The sequence below is a fragment of the Amphibalanus amphitrite genome, unplaced genomic scaffold, assembly GCF_019059575.1.
Source record: "Amphibalanus amphitrite isolate SeventyFive unplaced genomic scaffold, NRLGWU_Aamphi_draft 001354F_arrow, whole genome shotgun sequence".
NCBI classification, from domain to species: domain Eukaryota; kingdom Metazoa; phylum Arthropoda; class Thecostraca; order Balanomorpha; family Balanidae; genus Amphibalanus; species Amphibalanus amphitrite.
This window is the reverse complement of record NW_024882847.1, coordinates 41447-59662: the sequence shown is the minus strand read 5'-3', so window position 1 is coordinate 59662 and position 18216 is coordinate 41447. Positions and strand designations below refer to the sequence as shown.

Here is an 18216-nt window from a genome sequence, read left to right as displayed (position 1 = left end):
AGCCGTGACCTTTTGCCATCGGCTCTCCCCGTGTCGTGCCGGAGGCCGTGGCCTAAGTTCGTGACCCGGGACACGGCCACCAAACGGCGTGTCATCTCCTGTCGCGCGCAGATGTCTTACACTGCAGCTATTGCAGATGTGCTACTATAAATATAGTCGAAAACCTGCACCGCTTTCCTAGTAAGGGCCGCCACGCTCAAATCAGATATAAAACGGCGTCAGAAAATTAATGACCTCGTTAGTTACCGCTGTCATCTCTCCTCTCTCGATGCCGTCTATGGGCCGACAATCATTCCAGGGCTGTCCGACCAGCCGCTCCATCCGGCGTCAGGGGTATCTGACCTTCCGCGACTCCTTGAAGCCGCCGCCGCCGCCGGCAGACTATCCTCGCACTCGACTCCCATAGCGCGACATGAGCCCAGCGTCGGCAAATCGGATTTGTCGTGTCGCGCTGAGCCGGTCTGATGGCCGAGGAGCGGTCCGATGGTCCGATATGGTCCGCCCGGTCCGGTCCCCACCCCGGCGGCCCCGGACCGCGGCCGGCTCTGTGTGTATGCTCTGTGAGTGTGTGTTTGGGCTCGGTACGGCGGCACGTGGTGGTGGCCCGCCGACCACCACCGTTTACTCTGAGCGGTGACGGGCCGCTCACAGACGAGTACGGAGTGACCGTCGTACCCCCTCCCCCCCCCCCGCCGCCCCCGGCGTTCCTGCTTTTGAGTGGGCGGAACGGCAGTCGGCACCTCTGGATGTGCTCTACATACTTACGGGCTTATTCACTGAAAATACAAATCGAACACTGCGTGTAGGCATTTCAACAGCCGTGTCTGCGAATGTGCTCTCTTGAGACCCTTGTCGTTTTGGGACTGTGTTGAAAGATTCATTTTATATTTTTCATTTTATTATTTATTTAAATGTTATGTAATTATTATGCACGTTATTTCATACCAGATCACAGCATTTATGTAACCGCCTAGTCCAGCGACGCAGCCGAACTGATATCTGCGTCACGTTCCTTGATTGCAAATCAGCAGACGTTTCATGGGACGATCGAGCCGAAAAAAAATGTATCAACTGGTCCACCCCGTCTCCGGGTGACTACCCACCGGTATCCGCTGGGAAACTGATTTAATGATGCTCTTCATAATGACAGCGATTGTTGCGACACGTGTTTTTATTCCCAGGGCAGACCAGCATCTTGCTGCTAAATCGTATATCTCACACTGAGCAATCCAGGTATACATATGCGTACCGTATCAGTGCTTTTACACGCTTGAGTTTCTTTACAACACATGAGAATCGAGCTCCTTCTCCGGAAGTGAACGCTCTCAGACTGCAGGTTTGAATATGCATGGTGCACAGGCGGCTGACCTCGCTTCTCCACCCTCCCCCTCCCCGCCCAGACCCTGCCCCTCCTGTAGCCCTTCCGGCCGGTGCAGTAGACCTGCCATTACCGTATAGTGCAGCTGACTGGGCAGTGGTCGGTTCCTGCGCGCGGTTTGACCGGCCGGCTGTCCTGTGACGGATGGTCGCCACTCGTATATCCGCCGCAGCCTGCACCCTATCTGACCGACGAGGGGCCAGCGTACGGGGGCGACGCTGCCTCTGACCCACCAGGGAGCAACGGCACGGAGCGGAGCGGAGCAGCTTTGCTCGTGAGAGGATGGTGCCTGCGAGAAGATCTGTGCACTGTGCAGGATCCTATCCTCCTACGCCGCCACTGTGCGTGTTTGTGTGCGTGGGTGTGTGCGTGCGCGTGCACCCCCACCCGCTCGTTAGCCGTCACCCCTGCGCCGCGGCGCGCGACGCACGGCGCGAGGCAAACACCATCCGCACGCACCGGCCAGGTCAGCGACCGGGGCGGGCGCGCGGCGGCGGCGTGCGAGGTGCATCGGCCCCGGCGGGAAACCGTGCCGCCGAGCGGCGGCGCCGTGCACCGCGCCGGCGACCATTGTGGCGCAGTGTCGACACTCTCGGTGTGTGCGGGAGGGGAGGGGGAGGGGTGTCAGCAGAGCGCACCACGCGCGGCGTGCCGTCCGCTTGCTCCAATAGACCGCGCTAGGTGTGTCGAGCCGCGCCGTAATAGGATTTCGGCGTCAGGATAATGCCGCCATTGCATATGTGGGCTAACGCGGCGTGCCATTGTCTCGAGCGGCATTTGTTCCGAGCGAAGCCGTTTCGCTGGGCGGAGATGTCACGCTCCCTTTTCGGCCAACGGTGCGGGACCAGATATAGCGATAGATGAATTATTTGCTCTCATAAATGGCGGTACTTTTCATCCGAAGAATTTTATATTTTTAAGCGGACCTTTATCACATTTTGAAGCAATGCTGTCCTTGATAATTATAACATTTTATATTTTCATGAAAAGCAGTATCCAGACAATATGAATTTTGTCAAAATGCTTCAATTCATCAGAACTGAATCCTAGAACAAATAGTTCATGTTCGTGTTGTCTTTTACTGCGTTGTGGTAATCGCTGTTCGTTGCCATTTAATTACTCATGCACTTCCCTGATTTACATCGTCCTGCGTCACAGGTCCTCGTCACAGGCGTGTCCTCGGTGGTTCATGACCCGTGACCTGAAACTGTTACCCGCTTCAGCGAACGCGCTTTGAGCGGCCGCGCTCGCTCTACCCATTGGCGTGCACCTGCGGCCGTCCCCCATATGCAGTTATAGACTGTGACTGCGCCGTGTTCCGATTGGTGGAAATCAGACCGGCGCCACCAGGCCATTTCGCTTTAGAGTCGAGGTCAGCCGTTTTATGCAGAATAGGTAATAAGTCACTCAGATACTGTGTAAATAGGCTTGTAGCTTTGGTATGTGGCTAATGATGTCTGTTCTATCTCGTGGTGGTTTCTACGTCATTTTGTGACCTGCTGTGCGTTCTGTGAGCCTGTCGCGCCCCTTTGCGTGTGACTGCGTGACCGTGCTGATCCATGTCTCTCTTTTGTTGCAGAGTGAGCGAGAGGGCGCAGCTCGGGACCGCGAGCTGTCTGCGGCGACCGGTGACCACACCACTGCCAGGTAAGGGTCAGAGACGAACATACAGGGAACCGAGGTGGTAGGGGGAGAGAGAAAAAATGAGAGGAAGAGAAAAGAAGGGAAGTGGGTATAGGATGCAACAATGAAAAAAATGAAGTTCATGAATGGAGAAAAGAAAGACATTTCCATGTCCCGATATTGATAGGGAGTTGCAGACCTAGCTGACGGCAGCTGCAGGTGGGCAGCTCTGGGCTAATCCAGATTGTCCTTTTCATGAGGCGACTCGGTGCACAACAGTTTGTTCTTGAAGGAAGACCGTCCTTTCTGGACTGATTGTCAAGGCTGCGTATGCTGCTTTCGCTTTTCAGCGATACGGAATGGCCAACCGGAATGAGACATATCCTACAGTTCCGGCTTGTATGGCAACCCTCTGGGCAACAGCCTGGTTTCCTTGCATCGAGCACACATTTGCATGCATACTTGATCGGTGGGTTGTGTTTGACACGCTTTTTTGGGCCGATGTCGCCGCACGCTGCTGCTCGATGGTATGCTGATCAAGATAGCGGCTGGGATGTAGACGTAGTGTGACCAGTGGGCCAACGGATGTGAGCAGTCAGCAGGCATCCTGGCTCGAGCAAATAGTGGAGTCATTCTCTCGTCCTCAGATTCCCATTTTCAACCCTGTTCGATTGGAGGCGCCGCGCTGGCAACGGGTGGCAACGTTGCTATAATTCATGAGCGACGGGCGGTGGACATGTCTGTCCGTCCGCTCCGGAGGGCGGGGTGCCGGTGGGCGCGGTCGGTGCTGTCGGCCGACCCTCCTCTGCCCTCCACCCAGCCCTCTGTCCCGTCCGGTCCTCTGTCCGACGCAGCCAGCCCTCTGTCCGGTTCAACCCCTGTCCCGTCCGGTCCGGTCCGGCTGGTCGAACGGGTTGGCGGCGGCAGCGACAGAGTGGCTCGTTTCCGCTGAGCCTGGGTGCCATGTGAGCGGAACCGGCGCCCACGGCACCCACCCAGCCATCCCGTATCGCACACCCACAGGAGATCCCCTCCCGGCTCCCGCAGCGCGACCGACTGGGCTTTCCCGCCGGGTGGGGTGTTCGCCGGTCAGCTCCATGGACGCCGAAGCCCCGGTGAAGCCAGCGCCACCGCTGCGCTCCGCGGTCAGAGAGCGGCGGCGGCGGCTTTTTCGTCTGCCGCTCGCCGTACCGGCCGAGTCGGTGGGTCGGTGGCCGGTTGCGACACCCCCAGGCTCCGGCAGCCACCAGCTGCCCATAACCCGGCGCGCCGCTCGGCTCAGCGCGGCCGTGAGCTATGGCGGCGGTCGGCCGGCCGTCCAACGCGCCGACCAACCGGCCTGCCGGCCGCAGCCGGTACGGAGGGCTGCCCGATGATCTCTCGAGGGCGGCCTGAGGCCCCGCGCAGGTCGACGTCCGGCCGACACCGCGGACGCGGCGGACGAGAAAACATGGCATGCAGTGGCGAAACGTGACGCAGCACGGCCGATGGCGGCGAAACGTGGCGCGGACAGGTGCGTCGCACACAGCCGGACAGTCATGGCGCATGGAACGGATGGCTCGCTAAAGCGGATTTCTTTTGATTGCTGCGCAGTACTGTGCAAAGCTAGCGAAGTTGATGGCACTTTCGGACACAGCAAATACTGGCATGACGGGCTGGACTGACGCTCAACAGACGGGCCCGACCGGCGCACCAGATACCTCGCGCTCTTCGGGACAGTCTATGAAGTCCGGATCCGGGCGTCGGTCGGTGGACCGGAGGAGAAATTATCACCGTCTAAAGATGCTATCGGCGCCGGCACTCGGCGCTGGCCGGCGGGCAGCGTTAGGTGCGATCTACGAGCCGCCCGGACGGCCAGGTTTATCGCCGGCGCCTCGTCGTTCCGCGGGGCCCGGGAGTCCCGTCGTGGCCAGTGGCCGGCTGTGCACTGAGGACGGAGAGCCCGCACGCCGAGCCGGTCAGGAGAACCGGACCGAGCCGTGCCGACCGCCGCGCCGCATAGCAATGAGACGCGGCCGGCCGACCGGCAGCCGCCCGCCGCGGCCCGGCAGCTCACCGCCGCCGTCCGCCACCGCCGCCGCCCGCTGCACCCGGAACTACCGTCCATGCTCCAGGCGTGCCCTCCCCCGCCGCCAGACGCGGCCGCCCGCCGCGGCGGGCCCTGTCAGGCCGGCGGAGAGGCCACTGAGCCGCGCGCCGGCGTGGCCCGTGTATGTGTCAGGGGGCGAGGTCACCGCTCAGCGGCCCCGCAGCCCGCTGGGCTGTCGGCTCCGGCACCTCTGACTGCCGTCTCGGAACCCGATGCGACCCAGCAGTGCAGGCAGGCTGGCAGCCGCAGAGATGGGCGTCTCGGTCTGCAACGCGCATGGAGTTTGACGTGGCCATAGTCCGGTTGTTTGCAATGCTGCTAATGAGGCATGAGGCTGTTGGCAGAGCGAGTGAGAGACAGCTGTCAGTAGTGCAGGGCGTGAGCGAATGTCATGAGACCAAAGCCAGAGCCTTGATGTGGGTACGCCGTACCGACCGGCGAATGCATGCCGCATTCAAAAGCTGCTATGAAAGCCAGCCTGTTACGACCATCATCACCGACAGAGCCTAAATGAAAGCGGGCTGGTGCCGGCCGCAATGGCAGCCATAGCCACGGCGAAACCGGCACATCGCAGCCCACATCTGCAGAGCCCGCCGGCCGGTGACGTCACGGCCAGGAACCGGTACGATCTGCCACGGCTTAGGAACGAGTTCCAGATTAGCATTGTTCGGCGTCGCTCCTTCCTGCGTGCCGTGCACGGGTGAACCTTGGAGCCCGCGGCGGTGGATGAAGACGTCCCTGAACTCCGCAGTGGTGTGACATGTGCCCTCGTCTACCGCAGCGCCTTCACAGCTATAAGACAGGTTTGCCGCTGTCCTGCCATCGCTTCTAGACAGAGAACCGCAGTTGTGAGTGGCGGACTGGGCACGGCGGCTTGTGGACTGTGCATATGACGTCATAGCTCGGCCCATTGCGTCACAGTGGGCCCACTGTCAGTGCTCGCTCCAGGCTGACGGCACGCAGGACGTGGATGATGACGTCATAGGCGACCAGTTACGCGGTGGAACGTAGCACGGTCAATCGAAACCCTCTGCATCGGGTTGCAGCGGGTTGCAGCGATGACAAAGGCACGGTAGACGTCAAATTAAATGTAGCTATTGCAGCGGGCTCAGTTACCAGCCTCGAGTTTTCCCCGTCGTTTTTCTGCGAGTCCCTTGGTCTCTCTGAAGACACGGGGACGTACCGAGCACAGGGTGGCCGAGGGCGTCCCTCCTGCATTCTCTGACCGGGCGGGCGGCAGCGCGGTGACACGCCTGGGCGGCGGCGCGGCGGCAGAGTACCGATTACTGTGGGCGGGTGCCGGACCCGCCTGCCCGCCCGTCCGCCCGTCCGCCCGCCTGCCCCTGCCGGTCGGTCGGGCGGGCGGGCGGACTCCGCAGTCCGCTGCAGCTGCAGACCGCGGTGCCAGGCGGCGTGCGGCGGCGGCGGCGCGCGGGCGGATTGCGTGTGCGCGTGAGCTGGCGTCATCGGCGTTGCGTGCTGCGACCTCGCACATCTGTGACGCGCGGCGCGGCCGCAACGGAAGCGGTTGGGCAACCTCCGCCGCGCGGCGCGAGCGGGCCGTGCGTGCGGCAGATCGGCCGCGCACGCCGGTCTACATTTCAGCAAATAAGCCTACACGCTGTCAGAGCACGCTACAATGCACCGATGTGGTATTCTGAAGGTGGGCAGATTGTGAATGGAGATAAGTGGAAAGGTCCGAAGGGTCAAGGGTGATGACAATGGTGGCATGTCTGTCAATGTCTCCCGTCGTGTATTGATCATATTTGTTTGTTGTGTGAGGCTGATCCACCTCGTCAGTTGTCAGTGAATGTTGTATTTGGGTACGATTAGATATGTAACCATTCATACTTCAGATAGACTATACGCTACCTCATCGAGCCCGATGTACTTTTTTTGTCTCAGATGGATGATGCTAACTCTCGTTTTCTTGTTGCAGGTCTGCAACTGTACCTGCCACTTAGCACAAGATACTACCAACAAAAGTTCAAAAATCTGCGTGTTCTAGGCCAGGTGAGACTCATCCGAGCTAGTTTTTGGCCCGTGGGTCAGGATCCTGGACCCGGGTCTGTCCTGGGATCCGGTCGGTGCCCCGCTGAGCCGCTGCGCCGCTGGCATAGCGCCGCGTCACGATCGGGCCAAAATCGGCGTCGTCATATTTTGGGCGCAGCTCGGGCGGTTTTTGCGCCGCCGCCGGCGGTGATTTCTTTGTCGGTGGGCGCCGGCCGGAGCGGTGCCGGCTGCGTCAGTCGCGACGCGCAAAAACGCAACAAAAACCGGCGCTCCGTGGCAAAAACGGTGCACCGACGCCGCGCCGCGTGCGCGTCGACCCATGTCAGCGCAAACACGGCTCCGAGCCGCACCGTCTGCCGCCGGCTCCGAGGCCGCGCGGAGACAACACCGTCATGCTCGCTAACAGGGCCGCCTCCCTTGAATTCGGCGCCTCGGATATAGACAGGATGTTTTATCTGTTGCCAACCGTCAGACGACGGTCAGCAACTTCAGCGGATCGGATTGGTTCTGCTTTATTTAAATCTTAACAACAGCGTCTATTTAGATATGCGTCCAAAAGATTACCTAGTTACCTCGGTGATGTTCTGTTTTCGTCAAGTGGACTACCTCTAAACTCCCAACATCCAGCGATCCAATGGCAGCGGTAGGGGCAGGAGAGGAGAGGCGTGCTGACTGATGCCGTTAGCCGGCGTCCCCCTGTGTCAGCGCGGTGCCCCCGTACCTCAGTGGCGGTGGGAGGGGCGGACAGGGAACTGACGGAGCGCCCCTCCCGACGGACCGACACCTCTCGTCTCCTGTTCACCGGCGACAGGTTCCTCTCGGGGGACACTCAGCGGAAAGGGGCCGCCTGGGACCGTAGGTGGGGCGGGCAGCGGTAAATCATCGCTCTAGCTCAGGAGGACAGGACTGTGGTTGTGTCGAGAGACGCTCCACGGCTGGGTAACTGTCAGGAGCGCCGAACTGCCGCGGGGCGAGGGCTGCCCGGCGTCCGGTGGAAGGTAGACGCCCGGAGAGAAAGTCTGATGGAGAGACGGAGAAACTGGAGATGGATATCTGGTGTGGGTGGATAGGGGAGTGTCCGGTAGGGATGGGGATAAAGCTGCATACCTATATGACGCCCGTTTGAAAGACGGCTTCACGACGACCGAGCGACGAGCGCAAACTGTGCATCAGTTTTTGTTTTCTGGCGTTTATAGTCTCCCCATGTAATGCTATGAGTATACTTGGGCATATGTGTGGACTGGACAGATCCGGGATCAACAAATGGGTCCATGGGTCCGGGTGACATCATCAGGCTCGAGACGGTGGCGAGGACTTCGAGAGAGCTTGGTAGGCACGATAAGCGAAACATGTCGAGACGGAACGCATCCGCCCCACGCTGCCTGGTAGACGTACGAAATGAGTGCAGCTGCACCTCACAGAATACCTACCTGATGAGCACTGACGGATGTTCAATAGAGAGTGACCGACCTACCTGTTAGATTGGAGAGAGTATCTGGCAGAGAGCGCTGTAGAGAGTAACCGCGCCCTGGTGGTAGAGAGTAGCGGCGCCCGGTTAGAGAGTAGCGGCGCGCGGTTAGAGAGTAGCTCTTGTTAGAGAGCGGCACTCAGTGGCGGGGTCAGCGGGCAGCCTGGCGGCCGGCCTAGCCAGCTCCGTGGCGAGTGCTGGCGATCCCCACGGTCGCCTCATCCTGCCCTGGCCGGTGTGTCGTCAGCTGACCCGTGAGCCGCCCTGAGAGGGCTCTGAGGTGGTTGTGAGTTAAGATCCGTGAGTTGCCCTGAGTCGACCGTTAGCTCTCCGTGAACTATCCGTGAGCAGACCCCGAGTCGCCCTGTAGTTAGCCGCGAGTCGCTCCTGAGCCTCCCGTGAGCCGTGGGTGAGCCTCGCCCTGAGACGTCGCTGAGTCAGATCCGTGAGTCGGCGGTCGGCCGCGCGCCGCTGATCTGCGCCGGCTAACGGTCCGGCCGGCCCGTCGGCGGCGGCGCGGCCGTCCTGCCGCCGTCAGTGTGTCAGCCACTCGCCCGGTGAAAGGCCGCCGAGCTCGGGCCGCGCCGTGTGGCACAGACGGGCGACACGACCGCGGACCAACACACTGCCGTGTCAGTGCTGCGACGGCGCGGTGCACTGCGACTCGCTCTTAGCCGCCCTGCGTGAGTGACGGCCAGTGTTGCGACAGCATCGTGCATTAGTGATTGGGGGCAGTCAGTGAAGCCGGTCAGTGTGTCGGTATTCTGCCCCGCCGCGCCGTCAGTGTCCCTGCCGCGCCGTGTGTGTGTGACGTGCGCCGTGTTCGCCGCAGATGCGTCAATGGGACGCCACGGAGCCGTGGCCAGCACGCTGCCGCCAGCCGCCGTTCAGTCGCCGCCAGCCATGCCGCCGATGCCGCACATGCCGCCCAAGAAGCGGTACCTCATGGAGAACCCTCCGCGCAACGGCGGACTCCTCCAGCTAGCTGAGGTGAGTGAGGGTGCTCTGTAACCTGGGGTTAGACGGAGAGGGCCTGCGTGGTCTGTGGGGAGATGGGCTATGTGTGGCGTGGACTGTGGAGCTTGCGAGAGTGAGGGATTGGAGAGACAGGCTGTATTCGGCCAAGAACATATGGTGGATGTATTGTGTCGTATGTCAGAGATGGTGTTTTCGGTCCATATGGATATTTTGACCTCCAGAGACGGCCCGAAGTCCACTGATTCCCACTGCAGTCCATGTAGTTCCTCGGGTGGCGCCGTCTAGGCTTCGTTGCATCATGCACCGTCACATCCTCAGTCCACCCACATGGCCTGGGCTCCAATTCGGAGCTTGTGTCCGGGCCCGACGGCTGGCCTGTTTTCCTCATTTGACCGGATCCGTGTCGAGGGGCCCGTGAAAGTCAGCCCGCGCGCGCCGCCGCCGCCACGCGGACCGTTTGGGGTCGAGTTTCGACGCGCAGGTCAGTGACCTAGATATGCGCCGGCTGCCGGCCAGGCGGCGGGCGATCGGCAGCGGGCGGGCCGCGCCTCTGACGGCTGTTTGGCTCGCGCTGGGCGGGCCCCGCTGACCGAGTGCCGGCCCGTGGGGACCCGGCTGACCCCTCTGACCCAGCTGACCCATCCCGGCGCGGGGCGCGCCTCTCTCTCCTGTGTCCGAGCCGCGCGCGCGCCGGTGGAAAGCGGTCCGTTCCGCTCGGTCCGCGCCTCCAGTCGCTGCGGTGAAAGTTGGTACGCAGCGGCCCGCCTCCGCGGCTCCTGCGGTGGCCCCTCGCCGACCAACGGACGGACGGCTGGACCGCGCTGGCTTCTCTCTGTCCTCCCTTTCCGCTCCGACGACCTTGTAAGCCGGACCGCCGGATGTCAGCTACCGCTGCCCAGTGTGGTCTTGACACCACAGTCGTTTTCGGTGAACCTCCTTGTGTACTGTACTGCTACGGTCCTTTGTGGCTCCAGCAATGTTCAACCTTTCTTTTGATCCTACCTAGGTATCCTTCACTGATGTACGGTTTTTCGTCCACCATTCTTTTTCTATCATCATCATCATCATCATCATCTCCGTCTTTTTTCCTCATTTGTCTCCTCCCTCACCTCCCCCTCTGTTACCTGTCTGTCGGTGCTCTGTCCTCCCCTATCCCAACAGCGGGGGGTGGAGATCCCAGGCCCGCCAGCTGCCGTTCGTCTGGGTTCGGCGGCAGACAGACGGGGGCTTTGTAGTGCCCGTAGCCTCGGGCCGTGACCTCTGCAGCGCACCTGCCGGCTCGGGGCGGTGGGTGGTCCGGTGGGGTAGCACCCGGTGCTGGTTCCGACCCTCAAGGCCATGACGTGGCAGGAGAGTTCACACTCAGTTGTTAGTTCTGACGCACTAAGTGCGACCCCTTGTCTGTTGCTTGATGAGAACCCCGACGAAAGCTTTGGGGGGGGGGGGGGAGCGGTGCGAAACAGTACTGCTTTGCGGATGTGACACCTGTTTCTTGGTCAGCCGTCGGCTGGAGTCTTTCACCCGTCACTGCCGATTTTCTATTTTCGGCCCAGTTCATCGGTTGCCCGGGATCGTATCACTGATTTCAAGTCTTGCGGTGGCTCCTAGGGATGCACTAAGATCATATTTCCACATTTTATCCGCTGCTCCCCATCTCTCATCTCTCTTTCGCCCACCCCTCACGGCTTCCTCAGTGGCCATCCTCGCTCGCCCAGCCGCTCAGTGCTCGCCATGCTGCCGAGCCGACAGCCGTCGCTTTCTGTGGCATCCTCGCCGCCCGCTCGGCCAGCCAGTTACTGTATGCACGCCAAGCCGAGCCGCAAAGCCGCGCCGTCGCACCGACCGCAGCTCGCCGCCGGCCGGCGCTCCATGCATGGACCGGTCGTCACGTGTTTCCTGCATACACAATGGCGGCGCCGAGCGAGGACCGTGGCCGGGCTCGCAGCCGTGTCACGAACTGGTCACGGACGCCGGCCGCCGCGCCGGTCGCCTGGCGCGGCTGGAGACGGCGACAGACGGATAGGGGTGGGGGAGAGGGGGAGTGTGCTTGTGGTTAGAGGGATGAGGCGAGGACGTTTGATTACATTCATTGCAAAATTAATTGCGAATAGAAGTAACACGAACTCCGGACTGAGCAGACAAAGCTCAAAACATTCTGCTAGACTAGACGTCGTGAACACCCAATAGTCGCAGTGGTTGAGACGTCATTGTAGCCTGGATCACAGCAGTCACGCGCCAATGGCATCCCACGGCGCACCGGCCTACTGCACTACCGCACTGCATCGAAAGCTTCCAGGAACTTCATTTACTGGAATCACTCTGCGGAGTCGGTTCATACTCTCGGTGAAAAGGCCACTTTTCTCCGACGGGATGTGCGCCTTTTCTGGATGCAGTCCGGGTTCCTCTGACGCTGAATGCTGGCTCTTTTCCTGTTTTCGGACGTGAGCCCACAAGTTTCTTGGATCTGATGGTCGAAAGGCTTCCCTCCGCCGACTGAATGCGAGCACTCGGCGTGACGCAGTCTGCGGTTTTCCTCCCTTCCAAGCAGCAATTACACATCTGCTCGTACTGGCTGTCTGTCGGTAAATGGGTGCTTCACTGATTGGTGCATCCGTAATTGTCGGTCTTGGTAGGGCTGACAGGTGATGTAGTGTTTTGTTTCGTTACCCTCGTTGACTTGATTTACTGTGTTGTCCTGATCTCCTGTTCCTGCCCAATGACATCAATAATGCTCGTACTTTGCTGTTTGAGAACGTTTGTCGTGTCTATCTGCCTGTGCTTTCTCTAACCGACTACCGTTCTGCGGCAGGTGCCGTCGCTGCCGCGCCGCCAGCCACCTGGTGGTGACATCACAAACTACCCGCACCAGCTGAACGGCTATGCGCCGCCGCCGAACGGCCTGAACGGCCTGAATGGTCTGAACGGGACGCGGCACCGGGTCGAGTACGACCCCTCCGAGCCGCTGAACCTCACCACCGCCTCCAACCACGAGGTGCAGCTGTCGCGTATCGTCGACAAGGTGGTGGAGAAGATGCTGAAGACTAGCGGCATGGACGATGACCGCCAGGGCGACCCGCTGCGGCTGTGGTTCACTAACCAGTTTGAGACCAAACAGCGCAACGAGTGTTCGTCGACAGGCGGCTCGCCGAGTCCGCGACACAAGTCGGCCAGTCCGCAGCTGCCCAGTCCGGCGGCGGCCGGCAGTCCGGGCCGGCCCAGTCCGGGACTGGTACCCCCGGGCACAGACACGGCGCCCGAGCCGGGGCCCGAGCAGCGGCCCGAGCGGGGCCCCGAGCCGGCCGACGGCGGCGACACTGAGCCCGACACTGGCGTCATGGAGCTCACCATCGGCATGTCCGACACCATCAACCGGGTCATAGATAACGTGTACGGCCGCGACCGGCGCTCGGCAGAGGTCTCCAGCTGTAGCAGCGACTGCGTCGGCTCCACCACGCCGCCCGAGCCGCCGCCGCCGCCGCCGCCGCCGCCCCCGCCCGCAAAACGGCGCTCCCCGCCGGCCGGCGGCGCGCGGGAGCGGCCGCGCGTGAAGCGAGCCTCGCCCGGCGCCGGGGCGGGCGGCACACCGGCCAAGAGGAACCGGGCGGCGGCCACCGTCACTGCCACATCCATTGCCGCCGCGGCTGCCGCTGCTGCTGCTGCTGCTGCCGCCGCCGCCGCGACCTCCGTCTCTCCCGTGGAGAGCCCCGCAGCCAGCGACCGGTGAGTGTTGGTGGGGAGCAGGGACGGGATGGGGGTCGGGTTCAGTGGAGTATCTTATGGGAACTATATAAAGGCGAGTGGGACCGACCTGCCAGGTGATCAAAGCTTTTCCCGGCACGTTCAAACTAACTAGTGTTCGGACGAAGAGGAGTGGATGCTAGCTAGATTAGTTATTTTTCATGTCTGGGTGGGGTTTGAATAACCGATAACAGCTGTTTATTCGAGAGAAGTTTCCGTCGCTAGAGAAGCGCCACAGAATGACTTCAATGGACCAAAACCAAGTCCACCAATGACGCTTCCTATGCTGCAATAGCCGTTTTCACGACGGCCATCTGGTACACATTTGGTGCACATCTGGTACAGATTAGGTGCAGATCTGGTCAAATCAGGTTCAGTGTGTCTCTTAGCAGCTATCAGCTAGGGTTGCACTAATTGCTTATATGCCTGCTTTGTCATATTATCAGAGAGCATCATCGATTAAAACACTGAAATAATTTCATAAAATGAAGATATTTGCTGTAAAAGAAATTAGGTGCAGATTTGGTCAAATCAGGTGCATTCGCCGGATAGTCCGTCGTGAAAACGGCTAATATCAACTCGAACGCGTTCGGCGTTATTTTGAACGGTTGTATGGCAAACCGTCCACCCTCCGTCCATTCACGACTGTGGCCGGTGTGACCGCCGGTCGGCTAGTCGATCGATAGCCACACCAGCTGGTTACGGACCGACGACCGACGGGGGAGCGACCGACGGGGACCGGTCGACGCCCAGGGCCCTCTGTTTACACGGGACGGCCCGCGCAGCCGGCGCCGGGCGCAGGCACCGCCACCTGTGCTCGAGTGGCCGACCGTGACCTTCTGATGGGTGTGTGGGAGGGGCGATCGCACCTGGAGGGGGAGGGGGCACCTGCGTGGATGTGTAGAGTGGTGAAACAGTGCGGGACAACTGCGGATAGTCGGCGTACGGGAGTGACGATGTGTGATACAGAGTGCACCGGTGAAAGGGTAAGGGGTGGCAAATAGTTCAGTTGAACTCTCAACAATAATTCAGATCAAGGGATGTCTCTAGCTCGTCCAATGGGATACAATATTGCCGCTGTTACGGACTCTTCTGAAAAGAACACTGTTTTGTTGACTGGACCAACCCACGGTCTGGCTGACAGCTCTGGTTCGCTGTACTCGTATGTGCTCCAGTGGGCTCTGTCACCTCCAAGCGGCTACTGCGAGTCCTTTGGCAAAGGGTGACGTGTGTGCCTCGCGACTCTGTACAATCGACCATCGATTACCGTCTACCACCTGCACCGTCCAGGCTCGCGTGTTGACCGCGGTAACCGCCTCATCCGGCACGGGACGGCACGGGACCCGTCCACGTGTTAATGTGTTACACAGAAGGAGCCATTGGGCGCACAGGATGTCCAGATGTGCCACTTAGAGCCCAGAACTCCCGGGAAGTTCTCTCTCTGTGGACTGCTGTGCCGGAACTGAGTCAGGTAACGCCGGCGTAGCGCGGTGAGTGACCGAAGAACTGGGCTGCCCGGCCAGGAAATGATGCTGGTGCGGCCGCTGTGCTGGCTGAAAGCTCCAGTAATGTTTGTTTCCAGTGTAGGCAAACTCATGGAGATTGTGGAAGACGTTGGATGGGACGTGAAAATACCCTCTTGCGGTCATCAATCTTGTTAGCTCGGTGCCAATGAACGGCGTGGCTGATGTTTATGTATCGCAGAGGCCAACCTCATTGTCATTTTCATGTGCTGCTTGCATAGTGTTTGTCAAAACACGACTGCGGCTGAACCGAGGTTGAGGACGGTGTGGCAACACACGGACATTGGCGGCTACTGTGCTGATATCAGCAGTGTCACATACCTGGACCGACTACTCGGGTTTTGAGGTCAGAGGCCATCCGAGGTGGTTGCCCTCTGTGATATTGTGTGCCTCTTCTACGTCTCTGAGAGGCGACGGCTGTCAGAGGCCCCTGAAGGTAACCTTGTCAACACCGGACTTAGCATGGCTGTTGACAAACAACAATTCCTATCTGTTCGTTAGGGTTCGTCTGAAGAGCGACAGCATTAGAGGTGCCAGCCGGATATGGAAATTTGGAATTACAGATTCCGACATTTGAAAATTCAAGTTGAGGGATGGCTAATACTGAAGCGATTTGGAGAACATCTTTATTGACCATTGATCGTCAACATTCAATGCATGAGACAAGAGTGTCAAGGAACTGCTTGAATGCTGATGTCTATAGAAGCTCAATCAGAATCAGTGAGTGTGGTGGCAGGCAGCTGGAGGCCAGCGCTGCTTAAAATTCCGTCTGCCTGACGTCAGTCGCTGCAGCGTTCTGCATTCGACAGCATATCAATATCCTCTGAAGCTGTTCGGGTGAGCACACAGTGGCGGGGAACCCCGGGACCCCACGAAGTGACCCGAGCGCGCCACTGGGATATCGACCTCTCCTCCGACTAGCTGCGGGAGTGGAGCGGATCAGCCACCCTCAGCCCCTCTCCCCAGGCTCCACGAACTGTCCAGAGGCGACCCTGTTGCCAAGCGACGGACGGGGGCTGAATGCCCCCCCCCCCCCCCGATCGCCGTGTGGCTGTGCTCGGCTGCGAGTTTCGGTGACACACTGACCTTTACCGACCGGTCGCTCGGATCGACCGACTGGCCGATCTCTGCTGCTGCCGCTGTCGTTGGCGTTGCTGTTGATGCTGCTGTTGTATGCTGTCATCTCTGACGCGGCTGTGCGCTACAGTGATCCCGTTCTCCGCACTGTCAGTCCCAGGCTCAGCCCGGCCGTCGGCTATCCCTGTGAGCGGCTCGGTGGCACATCTCCTCCGGTCTCCGCCGCGATCCTTGGTGATGATCCGACCCGCCCTGGCGGTCTGTCGGCCACCATTGGGCGTAACCGGAGCGGACAGCGGCCATCACCGCTCTGGTGCCGCCGCTGGCAGGCCATTGGTGCTGCGGGCACGGGGCGGGTCGGGCCGAGACAGGCACCGCCCACACACGGGCTGGGTGGAAGATGGGGGTGAGGCGGAGGATAGAACGGAGGACGGTGGGCGGGACGGGGGAGGATGGTGGGAGGGATGAGAAAGAGGACGGTCTTGATTGATCGGGGGCTGGTCTTGAGGATGGATGAGAGAAGCTGGAACTAGGTGGCGCATCTAAGGGACAACTCAACTGGACAGTGGACACATTGCCGAAGACTAGAGATTGTGATTGTGGACCATTGAGAGTGAGTCCACTAAATCGGCAATACAGCTGTTTGGCATGGGTGCCACTTATCAGCCTCGCTCCTGCTCGACCGGCGCTCGGTGCCTGAAGCGCTGCACCAGTGACTGTGTCACCGCTCGGTGACACGTCCCGGTGTCACCTGACACCGGCTCTGTGCCCGGTGACACGCTGAGGGCAGTGCTGACGCACGGACCGCGCGCCGGCGGCCCTATTTCGCTGTCTAATCGAGAAGTGCCGGACGGAGTTCGGGGAAACCGGAGCACCTCCGCTCCAGGAGTGCTGACGTAGGCGGGGGCTGGGCACAAAACTGTGGACCCGCTGACGAGGGAGTCCTCAGTCAGATCCAAGGCCCTAAAACATAGTCAGGTCCACTGGAAAACGACTGGTAGGAGCGTCACGTGAACAGATACACACAAATTAAAACCCATATAATTGATCTTTCCCCGTGAGGCTATGACGGTTGCGACGGTGTTTATTAAGTTCATCAAAATGTCCCGTAGAGTAAATGAGGTCATGTTTTGAGTGACGTTGGAAGTTGGAACTGACCTTTCACCAGGTTCAGCTGAGAAGTTTGACAGCGGCCGAGCTGCTGTCCTCGTTTGGGCGCTGTGTGACTCAGCTCTGTCCGGCTTCGTCTGACCTGGTGACCGGTGTCATCCCATCCGTGACAGCGTGACCTATGTGATCCCATCCGTGTCATCATGACCTTTGTGACCCCGACGGCCGCTGTTCCACACACTGACTGTCGGTGGCCACCTGTCCCAGCTCCCCTCTGTGTGAACAGGACACTGACGGATGTTCTATCTACCATAGACTGTCTGTGGCAGGCCTGTTCCCTCTCCAAACCCTGTGAACTCGTCCTCGTCCTCTGACCGACTGAGGCACTGACGGCTGTTCTCTACCTCCACAGATTGTCGGCGGTGGCCAGCGATGACGAGGACGGCGGAGGGCACGGCCTGGTCATCGACGAGACGCCCAGTGTCGGCGCCGGCGACGACCTCTCACCGTGAGTTTGGTCATCTACTCTGCTCCCTACTTTCTCCCTCTCCTCTCCTCTCCTCTCGAGATAGGATTTTCCTCCCTCTAGTATCATCCCTCAGTCCTCTGTATGTTTCACTTTGAGTTCGATTCTGTTTCATTGTGACCATTATGTATTTCATGTGCGGCTCTGCAATATCAGCGAAGTTTCCGTCTTTTCGTGTACCTTCCTCTAATCCTAAGGGCCGATTTCCCAGCTCTGAGGGGTATTGGACGGCGTCGATCGCCCTTTAGTACGATAGGTCCGAAGTGGCACACCCCACGTACCCCACTACAGCTCTGCCCTGTTCCCATTATGTCAGTGGACGAGCAGCATGCGGTCAAAAGGTCACCTGTGACGCCCACTCTTGACAGCGCTACCGGTGCCGAACCCGTAATGCAGGACGCACCCTGTACGTATGTCTGTCTGGCTGTTTGTGTGTGTGTCTGTTTATCTGTCTAACTGTCTGTTTTGTATAAAACTGCGGACGGTCGTCGGTGCTGGTACTGCGTATCGGGATAACCATCCAATCACCCCCGTACACCTGTGTGGGCGTGGTACCGGGTATCGTGCTGCAGTGCACGCTAACTGACGCCACTATGGACATTGATTGCGGGCTGCCGTGCTCGTCAGACAGTTATGGCCCAGTCAGGCGTTTTTGTGTGTGACGTCATGGAACCATCATCGTGGCGGTGACGA

General features: G+C 59.9%; 1 protein-coding gene across 4 annotated transcripts in view; it reads left to right on the top strand.

Moving 5' to 3' along the window:
* LOC122372378 (serine/arginine repetitive matrix protein 1-like) overlaps positions 1-18216 on the top strand; it is a 77527-nt gene that overhangs the window by 55696 nt on the left and 3615 nt on the right. For all 4 annotated transcript variants that reach the window (XM_043349509.1, XM_043349507.1, XM_043349506.1 and 1 more), the window contains 5 exons: positions 2958-3025; positions 7030-7103; positions 9404-9561; positions 12359-13269; positions 17410-17505. In XM_043349509.1, the coding sequence (XP_043205444.1) occupies positions 9412-9561; positions 12359-13269; positions 17410-17505 (1157 nt within the window). In that variant the 5' untranslated portion in view covers positions 2958-3025; positions 7030-7103; positions 9404-9411. The remainder of the gene's footprint in view (positions 1-2957; positions 3026-7029; positions 7104-9403; positions 9562-12358; positions 13270-17409; positions 17506-18216) is intronic.